We start from the raw sequence: 25,196 nt of genomic DNA on the forward strand, positions 1-25,196 counted from the left end.
ACACATGGAAGCCTGTGACAAGCTTCCGGATGCCATGGGAACCTATTGGCACCTTGCAATTGCACTGTGGGGTGCCGATGGGGGACAGAAGGAGCCCTCTACCCCGGTCATCTGCTTGCATGCTGTAGTTGCTATTGATTTTGGCATCTAAGGAATTAAACAGATGGGGTCTGAGGTTTCTCCCCTACTGTTTGTCAGTGGTCAGCCAAGTCACCACCTTAAAAATATGTATGTGCAGGTTTAAAGCCGATTAGTGAAGTCTGTAAAAAGGCATATTGGCTGTCACTAAGATGTTAATTTGTGTTCAGGTCAAAACTAGGCACAACTCATGGACTCCAATGGGGTCATTTCTGGAAAAACAAATACTGTTTCCTTCTAATACCATACGAACTCCTTAAAGCTCATGTCAAACTCAACTGAACATCAATTCTTTTTTTCCACTAAGGGCTCCTGTCCACGGGCGATAATCCGGCCACAGGTAACACAGTGAATGCTTTCTATGGAGTTGCAATGAAAAACGCAGCCCCAGCATCCACGAGCGGACAATCATAGTGATTCGCATGCCGCGATTCTCCCCGGTGAGCCTATCTACCAGATAGGCTCAGCGCGGAGACCTGACAGTGCTCCCCTCTGCTCCCCTGTGGCGGAATATCGCTAGCAATTTTCCGTCACGGCAGTGGACAGGGGGCCTTAGACTTTTATGTCTTAGTCTGTCCATGACTCGAGGAACAGTCGTACTACGCTGAGGTGGAAGAAAGTAAACGAAATTCAGCCCGCGGGCCATGCATTTGACAGTAGGAAAACCTTTGTGCATGAAACATATCTTACAAAGTCCCTGCAGAAAAAAAAAAAAGAATTTATCTGATTGTTTTTGCATCAAAATTTGCTAATATTTCAGTCCTCCAGTCTGCAGTGACTTGGAAAACCATACAAGCATAGAAATCAAACAAACAGCAATGTTTAGAGAAAACCAGTTACAAAGAGTCTTCATTTCCAAAAACACACTGAACAAAAAATAAACAAACAGTGCAAAGGTGTACATGACACATTATGTTTTGTGGATGCACATTTTCATGTACTGTACACATAGTAGTAATGGATTCAAGGAAGAGAGAATTTGAAAAGAAAAAAAGCAAAGTAGTAAAAAGACAGAGCGAGTGCCTGCCCCAATAATCATACTAATTGCTAGCTGTTAGTCATTACTATCATAGCAGTCCATGTCATAATCCTTTATTCAGTTCCGACAAGAAACATTGCAAAGCCATAAAGAGACATGAGTGTAGAAAAAATTACTACCATAAAAGCCGGTGTTGGATATCATTAGCTTAAATGTATTTTTTTCAACTTTCTGCCTCCCACACTGGGTTCCCACTACACCATACTTGGGAACTCTACACATCCATAGGGCATCAGTCACGCCTTTATACGGTGTTGAGTGACCTTCTATAGGTCATTAATCTTTTCTTACTAAATGACAGAATAAAAAAAATAAAGTGACAGACAATAAGTGGCTTCTTTTCCTTCTCTGACCTTTACTAGTGTAATGACAGCTAAAATGGTATTGAAAGCCACAGAGCCCATTGCGGTCATCTGCCTTGCACTATGTCTATTCATGCTTGCTTCTGGTCAGTTCTCTGTAAGGCAATATGCTTATGCAAAGTAATTTATGGAAAGCCTGTGACCCCATTGCATTCTGTATTGCGCTACGGGTAAGCTCAAAACATTAACACAATGCCAACAATGCCGTTATAGAATAGAAGAAACAACATGAAGAACCGTTTCAAGTGTTCAGTTATATGGCAAGAGGAAATTATACATGATAATACAATTCTGATTCTCAGCCTTTGAAGGGAATTGTCAGTCTTGCAATATATAAATAGGGCTCCCACCTTGAATATAGAACCCATTTCTCCTTGCAAACTCTTCAAATCACAATGTGTATACTACCATAATGGCTACTCACTACTGGATGCAAAGTCTCCAAATCACAAGAGACGTGCTGCCATAAAATCTCCCTTCAAATGATAATATGTATCCTGTGATAATATCTACTCATTATTCTACTGAACACAAAAGCTACTGCCATGATACACTTTCATTATTCTATTGCAAGCAACACTTCCAAATCACATTATGTGTACTGCCATAGTATCTACTCGTTGGTCTACTCCGAGTCAAATCGCAGAATCACAGTATGTCAATTCATTCTGGCAACAACTAATTCAGTGGGGGGAAAAAGTTATGTAATCCAAAAGTATCTAAATCAACAGACATCAACTGGATGTAAGAAGCATCTCTAAACTGTCATCTTCTGTTATTTCGGGATCTCATTACATTAAACGTGTTATTGTGTGCATTGCTAATCCTGTAAAATACCGTATTCTCATAGATAATCTAGCTAATCCATGTCTTGTCTCATTCAAAGTTGTGGCTGATCTGGAAAACACGCTCATGCGATTTACTTACTGCTTATCAAGTCTTTGTGTTCTGAAATAGTCTTTGCTGGATCCAACCAGTACTGTGTGAAAAAAATAGACATGTGATATATTAGGAGAAAAAAAATGCCAAGTAATCCAATATTTCTGCTATTTCATGTTTTATTGGTAAATTCTTCACTAAATTCCAATTAAATTCACTTATAAATCATGTTAATACTAATCATCAAGTCTTAAAAGGGTTTATCCAGACTTTAAAAATTAATGGCCCATCATCAGAAAAGGCAATCAATATCTGATTGGTGGGACAAGTATTTAGAACGGTTGCTATAAAAAATGCAGCATTCTGAGCACTCGGACAACACTCCGATGTAGAGATTGAAGAGGCTGCAGTCCTCCCAAAAGTGCTGCAGCCTTTTCAATGAGCTAATTGTTAGGGGTCCTGAGTGGCAGATCCCACCGCTAAAGTATTAATGGCCTAACCCAAGGATAGTCCTTTAATTTTTTTAAACCTGGTAAGCCTTTTACCTTCTTGCTATTTTTTCTTACATTGTACAGAACGTGGCCCCAACGTATTAAGAGAGTATCTTGCCTTGTTAAATCTTGTTTGCACAGGAACAACAGAACAGTGTTTGAAAAATCATTCTCAGGCTGCTCTTACACATGCGTTCAGAAAATGCCACCACTGAAACCGCGGCGTTTTTGAATGCATGTTACAGCATTTGACATCACTTTTTAATGCAACGTATGACTCTGATGGGTGATGAGGTGCGTTAAAAAGCATTAAAACACGTGAAAATAGAGCAGACGGCGCTCGAAAATGGCAGCGTTACAAACGCCACGTCCGGGCACTGGTCTGTGAAGCCCCATTAAAATCAAGGGAGGTGTTGTACAGCGGTTAGTGCGGCGTTTCAAACATCTCGCTAGTCGCGGTAAAAAGCGGGATGTGTGAGAACAGCCCAAGTGACTGATGGATGATTTCAATATGTACAATTATTGTGAACAAAAAAAAACATCCGGAGGTGGCATCATCATTGACCATCATGGTACATGGTGTTTTTTGGTTTTCCCAAGAGGCCTTGTGTGCTTGACATTGCACATTTTTTTTGGTATGTGTATGTTCAAAGCGAAAGGGAATACATTTTGACAAGACTCCTAGCAGTAGCAGCGAGTCCCAATTATCCCACCCACACAATGATTGACAGCTTTTCCTAAATTACTATGCATACACAGAGGGCTGTCAATCATCCTGTGTGGGCAGGGTAAGCAGGACTCTCACCGTCTCTTCTAGGAGTCATGCCAGGATTTACTCTGTTTTAACCCTTTGCAATCCAATTTTGGATTTCGAGTTTATAGGGGGCTCTCTCTTTCTGCCATTATACAATGGCACCATCTGCTGGCAAGAGCCAGTAATGAGGTATGTGACATGCTGGAGAGGCCCTCAACAACAGAGCAGCCAGTAATATACAGTAAGAATACCCTGCCGGACGTCTTCTGACATCGGAGCTGTACAGCCTTCAATCAGAATGTCTTTAGACGTCAGACAGTGAATTAGAAAAGGGTTAACAGAAGTCCTCTACAAATCATATAAACTAATATAATCACACGGTTCCCTTCCTCCACCACATGCTGCTCTCAGAGAAGTACAAACCACTTGACAGGTTCACTTTAAGATCAGCATTAAATAATGGATCGGTCATTGCATCTCTGTGCATTTACTGGGCCGTTATGTTCACTTGCAACTTAACATTATCTGTTCAGTGTAAGACCGCCTGTCCACGGGCGTTGCGTTTTAACGCAGCAGATTGCCCCTGCGGGAGAACACTAAAGTCACCACGATTCTCCGCAATTAACCTATCATATAGGTTCATCGCGGAAAATCGCGGCATGCCGCGATTTTTTATAAGCAAACGGAAAATCGTGGTGGATTTCTACTCGTGTACATCGGGCTGCGCTTTCCATAGTTATCCTATGAAAAGCGTTTCATGCGTTACCCGTGTGCGGATTATCGCCACAGATAACGCAATGAAATATCGCCCGTGGACAGGAGGCTTAAACTTCCCTTATCTCATAATATCTAAACATTATACAGCGTTTGCATTTCGTTTTTCCCGTGCAGTCTAGGAAACAGACAGTTTTTCCATGAGATGATAGTTTTACATCAAGTATATTCAAGTTTCTTTTCATGTCAAGAGCAGAGACAATAACTGAAGTACAGTACTAATGACTTGTAAATCTAAACCACTGAGAAGGGAGATATGAAAAACAGGCAGAATGCAGAAGTTAATTGCAAAAATAATCAGCATAGATGCACACTTAGCCATAATCACAGTCTCTTCAACCTAAAGCGACTCTCCAGGCCTGGAGAAACAAACAGCCGGCCGAACTACTGCTCTGACTACCTGATGCCCACTGTTCATTAGTAATGCATCCGTAGTCTAAGAATGCCTTTTAGGGTGCCTTTTAGACAAAGCGATTTATCGTTGGCACGAGCGAATGTCAGAGTTCACTCTTGCAGCCTGTTTATGCAGGCAGATAAATGATTCAGTCATTCAGTGTACCAGTGAATGAGAACGAATGGACGAGAGATATTTAACCAGAACAATTAGCAAACGAGCCAACGATTATTCTCATACTTGCATGAAATGAATGATGAACGATAAGTGAACAATTATCATTCATCGTTAGCTGCGTTTTACACCGAGTATCATTCTAATTGAACAATCCAAAGATTTTTTGAATGATGATTGTTCCATGTAAATGCACCTTAAGACACTTTATGCTGCTCTGACTGGCCAGCACTGTTCATGTGGGCAGCACCGGCCAATCAAAACAACGTGTAGTGTAAGACTAATGACACATGATAATGCACAGTGTGTATCAGGTATATCAGAGAAGCTGCTCAGCCATCTTTGTTTGTCCAGGCCTGGAGGGTCACTTTAAAGTTTCTACCAGACCCTCAAATAGGGGGTCATTGGTAAATAGTGGGCTAGTGCACTGTATTTAAAACCGTACACACTGCTCAGCTGATTGACCAAGAGGGTCACTTGACAAAATTGAATCTTGTTCCGTAATCCACTGACCTGGCATCTGCTGCTTTACATAGAGTTCTAATACATACAGATGACTTGAGGCCCCTGAAAAAGACTACACTGGGCTTCTCAGTAATTGTGCCATTGCACCTATTAGATGAGTATTACAAGGGCATTTGACCGATTCTCCATATTCGGGTGACCATAAAGTCGGTCACGTCATTTTTGCAATCTAAACGAAACGTGGTGCTATACGTCAGACCTGTTGCTGATTAAAATGCACATGTGTCAGACTGAAGGATCGGGTATAACTTACTCGGAGGTGGTACGTCATGAATGACATCAAGAGCATGCACTTGATACCTCAGGATGGACAATGCGCAAAAATCTTGAAATACAAGATTTCTCCAAGAGCCAGAGCTGTAGACGTCAATCAACACTCAAAGGGCAAATTTACAGGACAGAGGTTAGAGACAGCCCAGACCAGAGAGACCGCCCATCAGTCCACCCATCATTAGCATACTGCATGGGAAGGGAGTAAAGAAAATAAAGGTAGCATTTTAATTAGTAACAGGTCTCACATAATATGTTACATTTGTTTCAGATAGCAAAAATGACGTGTCAGGCCTCCTCTACTACTAGAAAGGAATAATCAGTTCCAACCATAGGCAGGCATGTAACGCCTCAGGGTTTTCCTGGGAGTCACCTGGGTTTCGTGCCCTCACATCCGGTCTTCCAGTGACCTCCTCTATTCACCCGGGCAATTAATGTGTTCTCTTCCACTGCATTGCAATATTATCTTCAATGATCTTCTTCAGTCTGAGGTCAACTTAGTGCAATTTCTTCTGTCTGTTCTCCTCCCAGTGTGATATCTACACTAGCTCTCTTCTGTCTGCTCTAGACAGAAGGGAACAATTGTAGATATGCACTGAGACAGGAGAAGATCATTGAAGATAATATCTCACTGCAATGGTAGGGAAGCAATATACTATACAAGTAATAGTGTCCCATGAGGTAATAGTGCCCCCTTTGTGCCCTGCACAAGTCCCCCTGCCTCTCCCTGGATGAACTCCAGCTATTATATGATGATTGCATTATACAGAGGTGTACTAGAACTTGACTGCTGCGTCAACATAACATATATTATCGGGGCGGTGTAGATTACTACCATAGTAAGGTATACATTAGGGTGTATACATCAAATTCAATGTTTTAAATTCTACTACTGTATTCTGAAATAGTACTATTGCTCCTGCTGCCAAGCAAGAATCACCCTGTTAAGGGCTCTTCCAGGGTTACATCTCTGTAAGGCCTCGCTCACACGAGCGCTGTTTTAGCACAGTATAGATGCGAGGGAAAAAAAAACAAAAAAAACCCAGCTGCTTCAGGGGGAGAGAGAGAAGCCGCCGCACAGGGCTTCGGGATTTCCCCATGGTAGGGAGAGAGCAGGGCTATGGGACATTAACCCATAGACCCGCTCTGTCTCTCCCTACGATTGGTTAATCCCCTATAGCACCGCTCTCTCTCACTGCTATGGGAGATTAAACTCACAGCCCCGCTCTCCCTCTCTCTGCTCTGGGGATTCCTGAGGGATATCCCCATAGTGCAGAGAGAGTAGGTGGGGCTATAGAGAGGGTGCTGGGCTATAGGGCTTCTTAAAAGGGATTCCCCATATCAAAGATGGAGGGGCAGATCTAGAGGGACAGGGCTAGATGGTGGATCCTTTTAGCCCCACCACCTCCTCCCAGGCTTTCAGGGAAGCCCTGTAACCCCGTCCCCCTCTCTCTCCCCCCACTATAGGGAAATCCCTTGGGGAGAGAGGTGGAGGGAGTCCCATAGTGCCCCCTGTTGCTAGGGAATTGCCCAGCAGCAGGGCTGGAGGAATTCCCAGATGTTACAGCAGGACATTTAAAACGTGCTGCCCAGAAGCACATTTTAAATATCCCGCTGTAAATTCCTGTTAGTCTCCGCAGGGATTAAGGGAACCCTCAGGGCTTCCCCTCATCCCCATGGGGACTAACAGGCTTTTACAGTGGGACAACTAAAATGTGCTTCTAGGCAGCACGTTTTAAATGTCCTGCTGTAATCAGCTGGGTATTCCTTCGGTCGGCAGTAATCTTTTCCTGCACAGGAGTTTCCATAGACTCCTGCTCCTAACGGAAACTTCTGCGCAGCTCACACCAAAAGTAGGTCAGATTCTATATTTTCTCACAGCCCAGACCTTAGACTCGGGCATTGTAGCATGTCCTATCCTTTGAAGGTGTGAGTATTTTGTGCATCTAAAATTCCTTCATGTGAATGCTTCTTTTCATGCGCCTCTAAAGCGCTAAAACAGCTCTCGTGTGAAGGAGGCCTGAAATTTGTTTCACTATTAGTCATTACAGGTGCAGGGACTCCGTTTTCTGATTTAGGTCAGGCTCTCATGGGCGTATTGTCATTTTTTTTTCGCAACTGAAAGGCGCATACAAAATACAGAAATGTGAAAGAACCCACTGAAATCAATGGGTTCTATTCTCTACATATTGCTCGTGCAAATATGCGTAAATAAGCCCATGTGAAGCCGGTCTAACAAGTATAATGGTTTAAAACACATCATTCCTACAGCCATTTTTCCCACTTCACAAAGTAGCGGGTCAGCTGGGGAAAAATACAATTTACAATAAAGAATGCTTCTTAGAAACAAATGTCCTTGTTTTCATACTCATACTTCTAGATAGTTTGGTACTTATGTACTAGATGTCTTATTTCCAAGGCTCCAAGACCTTGAAAGTGGAACATGTAAGAATTCTCATCTACTAGACACATGAATATGCAATTATAGATACATGAATGTGTAAGCCATAACTTTACTATGATTCGCCATGAAATGTGTAATATATTCTGACGGGGCGAGGTATCTTGTGATAAACTTCTGACAAGTGCTAGAAATTTTGCTATATAAATTATGAAATAAAAAAGCATTTCAGAAGAACTTGGAAACATCACTTGAGTGTTTCTCTTTAAATTCTTCTCCGATGCATTGAATAATTAGGTATGCCTGACTGATAAGGCTACGATATCTGCTGAGTGACACCTAAATTAATTGATTACAGCCACTCTCACACATTTGCTTTTTCCCGCAATTACCGTGGAGTTTCGAACGCCGCAGTAATCACAGTATAACGCTTCCTTTGATTTCAATGGGGTCTGCAGACATGCGTTGGAACACGACGCTCTCTAGCATCGAGATTTTTGAGTGTGGTCTGCTCTATTTTACCGCAATTAATGCACCTCACCAACCCATCACAATGATGAGGTGCGTTAAAAACCACTGTCAGACGCAGTAACCCCCAGATACGTGCACGAACATGGGAAGCATATCAGCGCCTGTTTATTAGTATGATATCAGTACAGGTTTGTCTTGACATACTCTTATGGGAGAGGAGGAGATGTACAGCTGCAGATGCCTCAGGCAGCGCTCGTCTTGGAGGGGACAACAGAACTGGACAGAAAAGAACCCTCTATAAATTTACAGTACTTATGGTAAAGGTCTGGAATCTGGAGAAACCCTCAGATATTAGTCAGTAGATTTATGAGATTCCTCGGGATATTCAACAAATGTAAAGCCCATCACAACAGTCACACCTAATAATTACCAGTCACATCTGATGTTAACCAGGCCCCTGGCTCTGCCGTCTCAGCGGCAATTCCACCACGAAGGAAACAAGGTATAAATAAAACATTCGCTATTAATGTAGGATAGTGCCATGTAATCCAGCATTACACCAAATCATTTTTATCTATAGCCTTTAAGCACATTATGGAAGTTCTGGAGAAGAAAAACAACCTTAAGCAATCCATTAAAAAAGAGATTATCAGGACAAAAATGTAATTAGTAGATAAAAAGCTAATTATGCCAATAAGATTGGAATTGTCTTTATACAGGAAATGGAGAATTAACCCTTGAAATACACTACAGCAAAACACTCCAGCAAAGTTATGCATCATACATTAGAAATTCACTGATTATATCAGAAATAGTGGCGTATGCAACGTGTTCCATACTTAGGCCTCATGTCTATGGGCAGGGGAGGTCCCATAGGTGGGAGCCCACCCATGGAATCCCATCCTGCCCGCAGCATGAGGACATGTGGGTCATCAGTCTTCTCCTTCATGCATGTGGGCGGGCGTGTTGGCATGTGGGCGTGCCCGCCGGATGGCACGCCCCCCGCACATGCGCAGTTGAGATTTAAAAAATTTTTTTTAAAAACTCCTGCTTTCACATAGGATCCGCAGAACATATGGAGTGACAGTTCCGGGTGTGCCACAGATCGGATGGCTTTCATTGACTTCAATGGAAGCTGTCCCTGTGGGATCTGCTGCAAAATAGAGCATGCTGCGATTTGTTTTCTGGACCAGAAGGTCCGCAAAACAAATCTGCATGCTTTAATTAAGCTGCTGACACCCATGATTTTCTATGGGCAGCTTGAACTCTGAATCATCCGTGCAGATGCCCCACGCGGATGCCAGAATTCAAACCCACCCGTTGACATGAGCCCTTATTACCAGAATGTGTGATTTTTCCCACCAAGCATTAACCGCTTCAACAGTTTTTTTGTCCTCTTGCACTGTTGTGCTCACACAAGTTTATTTAATTTCAATTTGTTTAAAAATGGACAGATTTTCGTGATTGTGTAGGTTTTGTTGTCGTCTCTACATTTGTATATGTGCCCCAGCAGTTTCATTGGATCTTACGCTTTATTAAAACCTTACCAAACTCTAATAAATAACTGACACAGACACCAATATTGGATAAAGAAGGCTGCGGTGTTTATTAGTGGGGTTACAAACATTTGGGGAGAAATGTAACCAATAATAACCATAACACTTCCTGTAAACTCTGTTTTACAGGCCCAAGTTTATTAACCAATCAATAACCATAACAGTTCATGTAAACTCTGTCTTACAGACACGAGTTTACCACCACCAAACTCTTCCCAAGTTTACCTGCCCACCCGCCTAATGCGGGCGACAATCCCCCATTAACTACACCGTGACAAACCTAAGGGAGGGAGGGCAGAATGCTGCTTCCTTTCCAGATGATGATGGCCTACATCTCTGCACCTCCATATCTCACTGCTGTTCCTCTCAGCTTGTTCTTCTGGGCCAATCACCAGCCGCTGTCAGGCCACCAGATTCTGCCTGACCAGCCACAGGCATTTCCCGCCATTTTTCTTCAGCCAATTATCTGCTGCTGCCAACCAGTCCATCACTGGGCAGAACTCACGCTCTGCCATCTCATCTGACCCAGTAATGGCCTTTGTAACATATCATAGTTAACCAGAAAACCTCCTCCACAGAAGGTGACATATCATCCATCCATCATGTACATAAAGCTCCCAGATCCCATGAGGCTTTCCCTCCTAACTGTCCCTCAAGCCTTACATTAAGCCTGATGAAGGGTCCATAGAAGATTCGAAAGCTCGCTGTAACATCATGTATTTTGTTATCCATTAAGAGGTATCATATCTACAAGATTACTTGGTTTCTCTCACTGAGAACAATCACACTTTGCTTTACTGGCTAACACGGTACTGTAATCGCATCAATGTCTTCAAGTTTAGATTAGTGGTGGCCAAAAAGCAGATTGCTTGTAATTGGTACGCCGTTAGATCACAGAACCGCTTTTTATCAGCGCGCTTACCTTATGGGTCTGCGCAATGGCAGTTTAGTGTTGAAACACATAGCAAGTTTCCAATAAAGAGCCTTATATTTTATCCTCACATCTTGTTCTTCCTAGCAGCGCTCCTTTTAACTTTTATGTGTATCCTCTTATGTTTTGGGAGTCTCCTATTCTCCATTATTGCTCATTTAGACTCTAGAACGGATCAAGGAGAACAAGCAGTGTGGTCATGGACAAAGAAACTATGGTTGTAGAAGAAGTGCAACAAGTAAATAATGGTGGCCATACACATTAAATGTATATTGGCTGAACCTTTTGATCATTTAATGTGTGTGGCGGCCTCCTGACATCATATCAACTGTATGAGGGTACAGAGCAAGATAGCCGATAGCTCATTTGGCCAACAGCTATTTAAATTGTATGGGCAGCTATCACTACTATGGAGGCACAGAGGCGTTTGAAATGGGATGTGCAAAAAGACTGCAGCATTATCCTCAACATGCCCCTTTAATCCAATGGCAGATCACCTTCAGACTCCACAAAAAAGAAGATTCCGTCAAAAAAAATTGTAACAATTACCGGTAATAGTAAACAAGACGTAAAAGTTTGTTGTGAAGGCTGCTTTTTCAGAGGCATCACAAGAAAGAAAAGAACAAGGAGCTAGGTACAGCGATAGCCAGAAAAATCTATGTGAGGTTACATACTCTTGTATAAAGAAACACAAAAGTAGCCTTGGAAGCTAGCAAATATTTTTCTGGTTAGCCAATCAGGGTTTCACCTTTATAATACTTTTGTCTTTTTTATACAGCAGTATTTAACATCACATAGAGACATCACAACAAAACCTAAAAGTGTAGTACAAATGACGACAGTGAGATATGATCCTCTTTTGTATTCCCGCAGTAATAGGGTTTCACATTGGCAGGCTAGTTAGAGAGGAGGCCCGCTCTATCTGCTAATCACCAGTCACACACTGCAGAGAAGTACTATAACAATAGCACAGGGGATCCATTACACAGCATGGCATAAACTCAACACCCTGCCTCATTCATCAGCATGTTATCAAATTGTGCTATAAACGTTTCATAAAGACATACGATGATTGGAAGAATCATCCCGGACAGATGAGTTTGGTTATCCAGTCATCTTCACAGACAGTGGCTTACATGAACAAATGCCCTGATAAAGCTTGAAGACAAAGTACTGTACTGTTCCTTGATTAAGTATTCTGCCTCAGTGAAGTGAGCACAAAAAGCCACTTATAATGCATTTTACATGTTTCCCAAACCCCCTTAAAAAAGTAGTCAAAAAGGGAAACCTTTCTTCATTCTGAATGGAACAGGGGTCTTTAATATTATCAGAGTAAAGTTAATTTAATCTGCAAAAGAAAACAATTAAATATTACGAAGAACTTTCACAAGATCTGCTGCAAGTAAACTTATTTTATTGGACTCTGATCCAGGCTAGAGAACACTAGACATAAGTCCAGATAAGGCGTAGTGGGATACATCGCGTTCAGCAATTTGAATATAGTGTAGTGGCCCAGTACATGCTTTCCTGGCACCCTCCATAAAGGTCATACATGTAATGTCTTGTCTTGATGCACTGTGTAAAATGTCTTGTCACTTCGTTATGTGTATTGCACAGCTGCAGCATGTGATAGGTTAAATGTCTGCAAAGTATGAGCTGACTGTCTGTAACGTATCAATTTCTATCCTGTCACGTGGTATGAGAGAAGTGATAAATGTGAGTGATTGAGAGCAGGAAAGGAGTTCCATGTCTTCAGGAGTGGTAGTCGGGAGGTTTAGCTACGTGGGGGCACCTTCTGCATGGAAAAGGGAGGAAGTTTCCCGTTGTGGGTGTATTTGTGAGGAGAAGAGGAGTGAGTCCCATCTGAGAGGAGTGAGAGCAAGAGCAGTTATGAGCAAGTGCGCATCAAGGCTTGTGTATACATATTATATTTTCCTATGCAGCCGCCTGAAGTCTGGATCACCGGGTAGAGGTATATTCCTTTGTCTGTCATGCACTTGTTGATCTGAACTCTGGGTCACCGAGTGGAAGTACTACTGTCAAGTTTATTAAATTGCCTGCACTGTATCTTCTTCAAAGTGTGACTTGTATTCCCTCTACACCTGTTTATTGGGCATCCCCATGCCAGGGGTGTCCAGAGGAGGCTCAGCACTGCCCTGGCCTTGGCTACGCGTGTCCCTTACTAGTTTAAACCTGGTCAAAGTTTACCTTGTTTACAAAGTTAAAAGTACAAATTAAAATACCAAATACTTTTTTTTGAAAGTTTGATAGTGTTTAACATATTAGCATTAATTGGGAAACCATGTCTCTAAAAATTACCAAAGAAGTATTTTTGTCAGCTAAATTTTAGCTGCTAAAATGTAGGTGCTAAATATTTAAACACAGGTTATTGTGGATATAATAATAAATAGGTTTTATTGCAGAAGACAATTTTTTGGTGGGAGCAACCAATAACACCATCTTTAATTATCATTCGATAGAAACGTACAACATATAAAGAAAATGCAAGATACACCTTAATCCCTAATGGTCAGAAGACTAATTAAAATGCAAGAACAATGAAATTCGACTAATAATAATAATGTTTGCCACAATCAATCTGTGTCATTAATGGCTGCCTTGGGCCTGATGAGCGCACGCCAATTTTGCGATATCTGATTCTATCTTCGTCAACCACAGTCTCAAGTTGGCCCTTACACATATCTAAAGTTTGTTTCTTGCTTTTGTCAGGAGCTGCAAAACCGCGCTGAAGCCCCTCTCCACTAAGTATGTAGATGGAAAAGCTAACACAAGCAACTTAAAGGGGTTGTCCCGCGCCGAAACGGTTTTTTTTTTTTTAACCCCCCCCCCCCCCCCCGTTCGGCGCGAGACAACCCCGATGCAGGGGTTAAAAAAACAAACTGCTCAGCGCTTACCTGAAACCCGGCGGTCCGGCGTCTTCATACTTACCTGCTGAAGATGGCCACCGGGGTCTGCTCCCTCCGTGGACCGCAGTTCTTCTGTGCGGTCCATTGCCGATTCCAGCCTCCTGATTGGCTGGAATCGGCACGTGACGGGGCGGAGCTACACGGAGCCGGCATTCTGCACGAGCGGCTCCATTGAAGAGAGCAGAAGACCCGGACTGCGCAAGCGCGGCTAATTTGGGCATCGGAGGGCGAAAATTAGTCGGCTCCATGGGAACGAGGACGCTAGCAACGGAGCAGGTAAGTATAAAACTTTTTATAACTTCTGTATGGCTCATAATTAATGCACAATGTACATTACAAAGTGCATTATTATGGCCATACAGAAGTGTATAGACCCACTTGCTGCCGCGGGACAACCCCTTTAACTTCCTGCTTCAGGACAGGATAGGAATTCTTCACTTTCACACAAAAACATTCATAGCCAGATTATTGGAAAAGTGCTTGGGCTTCGCTATCATGTTTCAAATCGATCAACTGCTCTTGAAATCTGGGATGAAATTCTTCTGCGTCTGCTGTAAATGGATTGAGTACTCACGATGGTATTTCAAGGGTACATAGATCATGAAACCTAGTTTGCATGTCTTCTTTGGCTGGTTTGAGGTGTGAGCAAAAAACGTCTGCATCTTGAAGTTTGTCTCCATTTTCGGTGCAATTTCTTGAAGACTTGGAAACTAACAGAGCTCGCGTTGACCCAGGTTATAAGTATAAAGGTCCAGTTTGTGGAAAAGCTGGACCTTCATACCAAGGTCCAGCTTTCAAATTCTTGATCATGGTGTTGACAGAGTTTATGGAAAAGCTGCAGGCATTATGTTATAGAGCAGGAGGAGCGGAGCAGATCAATATATAGTTTTATGGGGAAAGATTCAGTATAACTTGTATTTTATTTATTTATATCTCTGCACATTCTGAGCTGAACAGTCCAATGGGTGGTCCTATCAGTGATTGACAGCTGTGTATGACTGTCCAAGGCTGTCAAATCACTGTTAGGACTGCCCATTGGATTGTTCAACTCAGAAGAGATAAAAATGAATAAAACAAAAGTCATACTGATTTTTTCCCAATAAAACAATATATAATCAATCTGTTCAGCACCTCTCACTCTATAACATGATGCTTGCAGTTTGAACAGCGGGTGCGAGCTCACAGATTCCCTTCAAAATCTGTAATATGCCGCTTAGGTCTTTCAAATGCAAGTAGCCCTTAAGTTACCTTTAGGGTTTAAACGAGCGAAAGTGAATGATAATCTTTCAGTCTAAATCCGAGCAAACGATGAACGATCGGTTGCTTTTTGATTGTTCATTTTATGCAGACATAAAAATAATTGTCGGCTCGTTCACTTATCATTTCGGTTTCAACAGCGTTCAGTCTTTCACATTCATTGCATAAGCGAATGAGAACGATTCAGAACAATTTTTTGTTTGAATGAGTCAGCGATGCATCTGCCTGTCTAAACAGGCTGCAAGAGCAAAGAAGCTAACTCTGACGTTATTCGCTTAAACAATAAATTGACTCCTCTGAATGGGCCCTTACACAGGCCAATAGTCACACGAACAATCTCTCAAATGAGTGTACTCAGACTGACAGTCACAGATAACATGGCCCCCGACAGGGTACTGAGCGAGAAATCACTAGTTGCTAGTGAGCTGAAACTGAAGAACCACTAAATGAGTTATCACTCAAACTCGATTTGCTCAATCTTTTGAGTGACTATGCCTCCAGTGAATGGAGGCAGGCGGCCAGAAGAGTTCTGCGGCCCGTTCTACCCTTATTCTCCGACAGACTGTTGGTCTTGTGTGAAAGCACAGGGGCGATAGTCACTAGGACAGTGATCGGGTACTTCTGCACCCGGCAGATGTCCATGTGAAGGTGCCTTTAGTCATAGCATACAGATGAATGCATTCTCTTAATTACAAAGGTTAAGGTAAGCAATCAAAATTAGCATGTCTAGATCACATGATAAAAACATGAATTAGCCTAATATAATAGCACATAAATATATCAAAGAAAAATAAAATGTTAACATATATATGGGCAAATCCATAATGTAAAATCAAATTGTGATGTTTATCTAGACCATATGGAACAAATCTCTCTAATTTTGGTAAAATTGAGAATTATAATGTAATGTATTAGTGGCTTTAATGCACTTTACTTAGGTGCATAACTGAAGACTTCTCCATCTGGGTTTTCTAGGACTTAAAAAAAAAAAAGTTTTACAGGGTTAAAATGGGGTAAAATAAAGAAAAAAATGTATACTTACATGCTCCAACAGCTCCTCGTCCAGCACCAGAGACCTGGTGCCCACGGCTTGGAACCCAGAAGAAGCTGTCGTGTGGTCAAGTGCCATACATTGTGCACATGACCACTCAACCAATCACAGCCTTTAACAGTGATTCTTCCGTGACCGCTGAAGCCTGTGATTGACTTATTATTATTCCATCACTCTGCTGAATGGCTTTTATCGAGGAAGCATTGCATGGCCTACAGAAGACTGCCTGCACCCTTGTAGTGCTCTACAGGAGCAGAAAGTTTACTCCCACCTCACACACAAATATTAAAAGACGTTTGATAATCCAAAACAATGAAGCGTGATAAAAATGCAGACATAGGAGGAAGTCACAGCATTGTATATACTGAAGAGGACTGAAGGAGGTGCCAGGTACAGGATTACAATAAACGGTAACACACAGGACATACGGGAATGTAGTGTGGAGATAAGCTGTTAGAGCTGTGCCTGACAACAATCTTGCTAACTGTTCCCAGAGACAACCAGCAGAAATGTAAATACAGCTATTGACAGCATGTCCTAATGGTCCATTTGCACAGGGCAAGCTGTCGGGCCAACGATGCCCGCAGCTCATCCCAGTAATGCTCGCTCCTGTGCCATTACACAAGAGTATCGCTGGAATTATTCACAGCGCTACCGAAATGGAGGCGAAGCGGGCCGGGGAGCGTTCTTCCCCCACCCACCTCTATTTACAGTAAACAGGCAGTTGTTCAGAAGTGTAGGACTGTGGTTTACACTTAAAAGCTCGTCGTTCAGACGTTTCAATTCTTGTTCAATCGTTGCATGCATTTACAAGTCATGATTCATTCAAATTCCCATGAGAGCACGGGAATCTGAACAATTCGGAATGATAATCGTCCCGTGTAAAAGGAGAGTCAAAAGTTGCAGACCACTGGTGAAGGTGATATTCAGTATAATCTCTAAAATGGTGTTCAAAAGTAACATACAAAAGAACGTTCTGAGGCACTAATCAAGCGCTAGACTCAAAGTCATAGTTTTTACCAAGGTTTCTCCAAAATCACAGCAAAAGTACACCGTTTTTGCAAAAACACAGCAAGAACATGCCATTTGGTTTCTGTTTTGTGGCAAGCACAGCAAAAACACAACTTGACGGCTATGTCCGAATACACCCCAAGTCTTTAGCGTTTCTTGATAATAAGCTAATCAGCTAATATTTAGTCAACTACTCCCCAGCCTCAGAAAATGGTAGAAATATATTCAGTGCTTCGTTATGATATATGAAACAGGTTTCTACGCTCATTATGGTGGAAAAGGTGATAACATTTTTGGTGTAGAACCTGAGAGATTAAAATCAATCTACAACCCCTAAATAATATAGGAGCTTCAGTCATACAAAGTTTAAGTATCAGCAGGTTATCTAGAGTACCTCATAATGAAAGGGATTAACAGCCAAAGACAGGATTCTTGGGCAAAGGAGAAATATTAACCCTTTCCAATCCACTGTCTGATGTCTTCCTACATTCTGATTGAAGCTTGTACAGCTCTGATGTCAGGAGATGCCCGACAAGGTATTCTTACCGTCTACTGCCAACCACTCCGCTGCCAGATCCTGTCTGGCGCACACACACTGGCTTTAGCCAGCAGATGGCACCATTGTATAACAACAAAAAGAGAAAGCCTTTTAGTAAACCCTGAATCCAAAATTGGATTGGAAAAGGTTAACTCTAACACTACTAGGTTTCCACTTTCACGACCATTTATGGTCCCATCTGCATTCTGTCATCATCTATTTAAACTGCCATTCACTGATCATTCATTAGAATAGACGTCAGTAACAGCACACTATGACAGTGAAGCATAGTTATAAATCTATTCCGACATGTAGCAGATTTTCTGCAGAAGAAGGTCCGCTAAGAATTTAGTGCAAATAGGCAGTAAAATCTGTATGAAACACATGATTTTTGGTGCAAATTTTTACATCTATTTTACCTTCTCATTTGCAGAGGTGAAATCTGCTCTGAAAATCTACAGCATAAATGGACAGGACATACTGCAGATTTAAAATCCACACAGCAGGTCAATTTGCATACAGATTTTTTTTCTGCACTGCATGCATTAGATTTGGAAAATCCCATCTTTGCTAGGACTAGATTTTGTGAGCCGGAATTCCGCGTGGAAAATCTGCTTTGTGAACACTGTATAAAGCTGGTTTTACACAGCAGTTTTCTGAACTCGCATTGGACACCACACAGACAACTGTCCCTGTGCTGTCCGATACACGAACAGCCTTCACCTTGACATGCATTGCCAGGTCATAATTCTCATTCACGCCATGGACAATAGGACATGTAATGAGTTTTTTCACATGGAGACCATTGATCCATAATGAAGTGGTTTCACGTGAAAAGACGTTACTTTCTTATTAGGCCAATCTTTCAATTTTAGCCATGGAGCAATTTACAATTTAATTTGTCAACCTACAAATCTTTGCCTTGAGACTTTTTTTTGGAGCAATTAAATGAAAGATAAAGTACTTTAAATATTTTAAAATAATAAAGGGAAAAAAAAACTAATTATAAATTTTTTTTAATATTTTAACCTCTTGAGTCCACAGGCATTTTTAGCTTTTTTCACTTTTATTTTCGACCCACTTTAAAAAAAAATCATAACTTTTTATTTTTCTATCCACACAGACATATATATGAAGACTTTTGGTCATTTGTGGTGTTGCATATTTTTTTCTTGGGGTGTTCACTATGTGGGATAAATAATGCGCATTTCAATAGATTGTACTTTTACAGATGCAAGGATACCAAATATGTCTGGGTCCAGCATGCGCCAGATCCAGCACTTCTGGCTTTTCCATGGTTTGGCTCCTGGGACAGAGCCGAACAAGAGAACTCCACAATGTTGGTGTGAACCCAAGTTAGAATTTTTTTTCAAATTTTTTTAAAGAATTAGACCAGATTTACACAAGCGTAAGCATATTTGTACGCACATTGGGCAACTTCATTTTTTACTGTATTTTTTGCGCGTGCCTATCATGTGTATTTGTACACGCAAAAAGATACACAGTGATGCTCTCAGTCATTGAAATAGCCAATTAGTTTCTGGAGTTCCGGATGTGTGCTTTTCCTGTGCAAATGCGGAGGGAAAGAGAACATGATGCATTTTTTTTGTGCAACAGAATTGCGCACGCAAAATATGTGCATGTGAACGAACCCACTGAAAATCGAAAGATTTTATTTTCTGCGTACTGCGAGCACAAATACGTTTGTGTCAATCCGCCTTAGAGACAAAACATTTCAGAAACCTTATTACTTGTACTGTGTACAACCTGAAATTACAGGAGTGCTATGGCCAGTTTTTCTATTATTGTTTGTCCTGTTGCCATACTGCCCATACAGATTTTGTAGAGAGCCAAAACATTAAATCTCCTTAACATGAGAACTCTTTAATGCAAGCTTTGGAACAGGTTTCCATTCGCTTCCGGCATTATAGCAAAACAGAATAATGTAGTCTTTTTTTTTTTTTTTTTGACGTTTTAAAGTCCTATTGATAAGCCTATGAAGAAAAACGCTAGAAAAACTAAAAAAAAGCCATACCAAAAGCATGCTGCATTTTTGATAAACATGCCATTAGCCACAAAAATGCTATAAAAATGCCAAAACCAAAACTGCTGTGTATGCAAAACAGCCTTGTTAAAAAGCAGAATTGTGAAAGCTGCCCTGGGCTATAATAAATACTAGGCTTAAATAATATAGGTGATAAGTATAATAATTCAACTTAATTATCAATCTACTCTAATAAAAATCAACTGATTTATTCTATGTAGTAACTGTAAAATTCCTCCACACATTATTGTCTGGCTGACTACATATCTTCAGGGCTTAAGGCCATTGCGCCTGCCCTACGGCGATTGTGCCGGTGGCGATTGTGCCTGCCTTATGGCGATCGTGCCTATGGCGACCGTGTCTGCTTTGCAGACCTTCAGGTATTGTATTTTTGGCTTTTTCAGTGAATGTGTTTTTTTTCTTTTTCCTCACCTCTGTGATTAACTGTAAAATAGAGTTTAGAAATCAACGTACTTTTGAGAAGTGAGAAATAGTAGGAAGAGACAAATGAAATGTGGAACAGCATGGCAAATCAAAAAGTACAACAAAGGAAGGGACGAGGAGGGCAAAAAAGGGATGTAGTTTTTATGGCAGGTAAAGCAAAGCCAGCAGCTCGGAGTGGATGGCACAAGTCCACCAAGCAGGTTTTTAAAGTTTTACAGGTCTAAAATGAAGTACATTTTTCATTCCGGTCTTTTCTGCACTTGCGAAGAGAGTGATATTTTACATTTCATTTTATGTACACCCTTAGGATATATTAATATGAGTTACAAGGTTTCTTAAGCCCTGTCGTGTTTCGATATGAAAAGGCAAAAAAAAAATTACGCAACGTGAAGTTTTAATCAGAACTCGTGCCGTGACATGAAAAGCTTACATCATTTTTTTATGCATAACCCTTTATCATTAAGCAATCTCCACAACGGTCACTCAGACTGAATGTACACCTGAGTGTTCTTCAAGAGACGTCTGCGGAGTGGAGAAGGAAATCTACAATGAACCAAATGTGCTGAGTGCAGTAACAAGTACCAGGGCTAAATGGGACAAACATACTATTTACTGCATGTACACAGGGTGTAGTCATAACCTGGGGTTGGCATATTGTACAGTAACGCTAGGATCACATTTTACTTTTTGCTTTTTAAGTTTTTTCTGACATGAATTAGTTGATGGATCTCATTCCAATGGGACTGATTATGGGCTCAGTTTGAATCTAAATCTAGTCATGCACATTAGATTAATTCTGGCCAAACTAGCAGATTTCGGAAGGACCCGTTAACTGTCTAACATGTATGGGGGTGTTCCGACTTTCTGTTACAGGAAGATTTTAGAGAAAACAAGGATAAGGCTGCTGGATTTCAACAGTGTGTGTAAAAATACCAGGTTCCTCTTATGTTTCAGGAGGGGTATACGTTTCTCCTTGTAGAGACCACCTAGTAGCCATGAGGAAACTTAAAGTGCTCCTCTGGGAAATTTGGTATGGCAATGAGAGATGGATGGTACAATGCCTCTCTAAGGTTACTGACTGGGTATTTTTAGTTGCCTTTTGTGGCAAAAACCTCTGCATTCAGATGTTAACTGTAGATCAATAGGGAATTTTAAAAAACACTAAAAAGTACCTTAACTGGGTTTTTTCACTTCTAGTGTTTTTTGGGGTTCAGGACGTTTTTTCAAGATACTCTTGGAAAAGTGTTCTTTTCTTAGAATTCTCTGCAGGGGCAAAAATGCTGTGTGACCAAAAACCAGGACCAACAAGAAATACTTGTATAAGAATCAATGAATTTTATGGCATTTTGTACAACCTAGAAAAACTGCCAGAAAAAAAAAAAAAAGCACAAAAAGAAGACTGTGAAGCAGGCCTTAATCCTTTTTATTAATCCTTTAAGGACCAAGTCAATTTTTGCTGCGTTTTTCCCATTATTTTTTTCCCTGCAAAAAACACCATGGCCAGATGTCAGCATTAGGTCAATAGGGAGTTATGAAATACACTACAGTTTAGATTTTGTGTTTTCTTCCCTCATTTTTAGTGTATTTTCTGGGTCTATACAATTCCAGGCACCAGTTCACCATAAGATACACTCCCCATCAGGGTGCATGGACACCAGCAATAATAGTAGAAAGAGAAGTCCGACACTTCAGTGGATTTCAGCATAATGATGCTATGAATAAGAACTTTCTTGAAACGTGTCATTTTGAAAGAGGTTTTTAATTCATGAGATCTAAATAAAATACTGATTTTATGCTGGGATCCGCCGGAGTTGCGTTTCTACATTTTCTGAGTCTATGTCATATAAACCAAACAACTGCCACAAAGATAGTGTGTGAGACGGAAGCCATTGACATTAACGGGAAAATAAGCTAATCAGAAGAAGATGGAAAACCTTCACTTTTAAAGTAACTCAAATCTGTTGCATTTTGTGCACAAAAGTTTTGCATACGGAAAAAAGGCATAAATGACTCAGTAAGACATTACATAACTTGACATTTTCAATTTTGCATTCCAAAAAGCTACATTTTTCTCAAATTAAGCTGCTTGTGATTTAATGATATATACTGTTAGTCTGCTGTTCCTTAAGGAACTCAAAAAGTTAAAGCTTCCAGAGTACTAATTATATGAACGGCAGTTCATATTCCTTTTTTTGCGTAGTGATTAAGTTACCTGTGCACATATAAAAGGGGTTTCTGGAGACCAGAATTGCAGCTGCGACCTGAAGTGAGGTTTAGGAAACTAATATTTCATTGTAGACAACTTGCACTTTTTCCCCACTTGTCATTAAAATGCTATCTCCCAAGTAAGCTCTTCTGAGTCAACCTGTCAAAGACAGCATTTATAAGGCAGCATCATTTAGGAGCTCTGCCTGCTTCTTCTAGACAGCCAGCATAATGCTTTAGGGAAATTATGTATCTACAGCAAAATTACCAGTATGAACATGCACAAAACAAAAGAAAATTAGGGCCTCACTTATTGCTGAATGGATCTTACAAACTGTAGGCATAAGTTAAGCACATGCCAACCATTTGGATTGATATTGCAACAAGGGTAACAAGTTGACAACAGAGTGGAGATATTTTTGATCATGTCAAGTTGTATATGGGCCGTGGAATCATGGTTATGCAAAAAGGTCCCCATTAAAGAGGTTCTGTCATTATAAAAGAAAATTCAATACTTACCTAATCCTCCCCAGGCAGTCTTCTTACCACATCTTTTATTTATTCCATGGTCTAAAAAGAGCCTCAGCAGCAACGTTTCAACCTCTATCTGGGTCTTTGTCAAGCTTGACAAAGACCCAGATAGAGGTTGAAACGTTGCTGCTGAGGCTCTTTTTAGACCATGGAATAAATAAAGGTTGTATCACTTTCTTTTTCCTATTTGCTGTGGATTGTGCTGCCTAAGGGTGCCTACCCACTTGCGATTTTTTTTCCTGTGATGTTTTGCGTTTTTTCTCAAGAGCAATTAGTATAGAATGTGTTCTTGTCCATCTGGGGTTTTTTTTCCGTTTTGTGGGATTTTTTCACATAGGAACTGTCAGTTGCATATGTCTCCTTATTTTTCTCTTAAAGGGGTTGTCCCGCGGCAGCAAGTGGGTCTATACACTTCTGTATGGCCATATTAATGCACTTTGTAATGTACATTGTGCATTAATTATGAGCCATACAGAAGTTATCAAAAGTTTTATACTTACCTGCTCCGTTGCTGGCGTCCTTGCCTCCATGGTGCCGACTAATTTTCGGCCTCCGATGGCCAAATTAGCCACGCTTGCGCAGTCCGGGTCTTCTGCTGTCTTCAATGGGGCCGCTCGTGCAGAATGCCGGCTCCGTGTAGCTCCGCCCCCGTCACGTGCTGATTCCAGCCAATCAGGAGGCTGGAATCGGCAATGGACCACACAGAAGAGCTGCGGTCCACGGAGGGAGCAGACCCCGGCGGCCATCTTCAGCAGGTGAGTATGAAGACGCCGGACCGCCGGGATTCAGGTAAGCACTCTCCGCTTTGTTTTTTTAACCCCTGCATCGGGGTTGTCTCACGCCGAACGGGGGGGGGGGTTAAAAAAAAAAAAAAAAAACCCGTTTCGGCGCGGGACAACCCCTTTAATGCACCCATGATTGTCAATGGAGGGCTGCAAAAAACGCACAAAAAATGCGCGGAAAACGCGCGAAACCGCCGCGTTTTTCACGTGCGAAAATCGGCAACGCAAGTGGGTAGGCGCCCTTACTTTGCATATTCTTGGATTGATTTTTGGACTCTCTGGATCCAGTCCCTTGGTTTAAGGCATGCATTAAAAAAGCTTTTGTTGAAGCTTAGTAAGAGAATGAGCGCTGCTGACACCCTAGATTTTTGCGAACATTCTTACCACATCTTCACCTGACCGATGTTCTCCTGGCTCCTCCAGTGCTCCGGGTCACGTCACCTCCAGCTGGCCGGATCCTTTTCTTCCTGTTATGCGCACTGTCTCACCGCCAGTGCTCATATACTATTGCCACAAGGCAGTGCGCATGCGCAGCCTCGGCACTAGCCTGGCATAGGATTCTGCATTCCCTGCTAGGCATTTAACGCTACATCACTAGTGACATAGTGTATATTGAGCTGCAGGAAGGAGACTGCCGAGAATGTACGTAACATCAGAGAAAGAAGAAGATCCAACCGGCTGGAGGTGATGTGACCCGGGGGACTGTAGGTGGCAGGAGAAGATGGGTGAGAATAAGATGCAGTAAGAAGAGTGCCTGGGGAGGAATAGGTAAGAATTGATTTTTTCATCTTTCAAAACACAAAAAGAATGGGAATGTTACCTGGTTTCGAGGCAGTGAGTTCCATAGAATGGGTGTAGCTTGGCAATGAGAGAATATAATAAGAGGATGAGAGTGGCAGTTAACAGGCTGAGTGAAAAGCACAAGTTGGTTGATAGATAGGAGAGCATCCATGTACGTAGCGCATCCATTATTGATCATCATTATGGATACAATAAGAACAAATAGCTCATTTGAAGTCCCTAAGCTAAAGTTTTAAAGAACGCACTAAATACGGAATCTTAGAAATTTTTGGCACTACTGGCTGTACAAATCTAAACATCTGCCTGCGTCTACAAAAAGGAAAAACACACTGCGCATGCACTAGTTATGTTTGTCCTGAACGGACACACATAACCAGATGGAATAGCTATAAAAGCACGAGATATCGGTTTGTGAATTGGTCAAGTCACTTAAAGGAGATGTCTCG

At 41.4% G+C, this 25,196-nt stretch overlaps 1 protein-coding gene across 3 annotated transcripts in view; it reads right to left on the minus strand.

Annotated features, from left to right (window-relative positions):
* EPB41L4A (erythrocyte membrane protein band 4.1 like 4A) overlaps nt 1-25,196 on the minus strand; it is a 262,636-nt gene that overhangs the window by 133,887 nt on the left and 103,553 nt on the right. For all 3 annotated transcript variants that reach the window (XR_010792817.1, XM_066603055.1, XM_066603054.1), the window contains one exon: nt 2,467-2,518. Coding sequence is in view for 2 of the 3 variants with exons in the window: in XM_066603055.1 (XP_066459152.1) it covers nt 2,467-2,518 (52 nt within the window). In the remaining variant the exon portion in view is untranslated. The remainder of the gene's footprint in view (nt 1-2,466; nt 2,519-25,196) is intronic.

The sequence above is a fragment of the Eleutherodactylus coqui genome, chromosome 5, assembly GCF_035609145.1.
Source record: "Eleutherodactylus coqui strain aEleCoq1 chromosome 5, aEleCoq1.hap1, whole genome shotgun sequence".
Taxonomy (NCBI): Eukaryota; Metazoa; Chordata; class Amphibia; order Anura; family Eleutherodactylidae; genus Eleutherodactylus; species Eleutherodactylus coqui.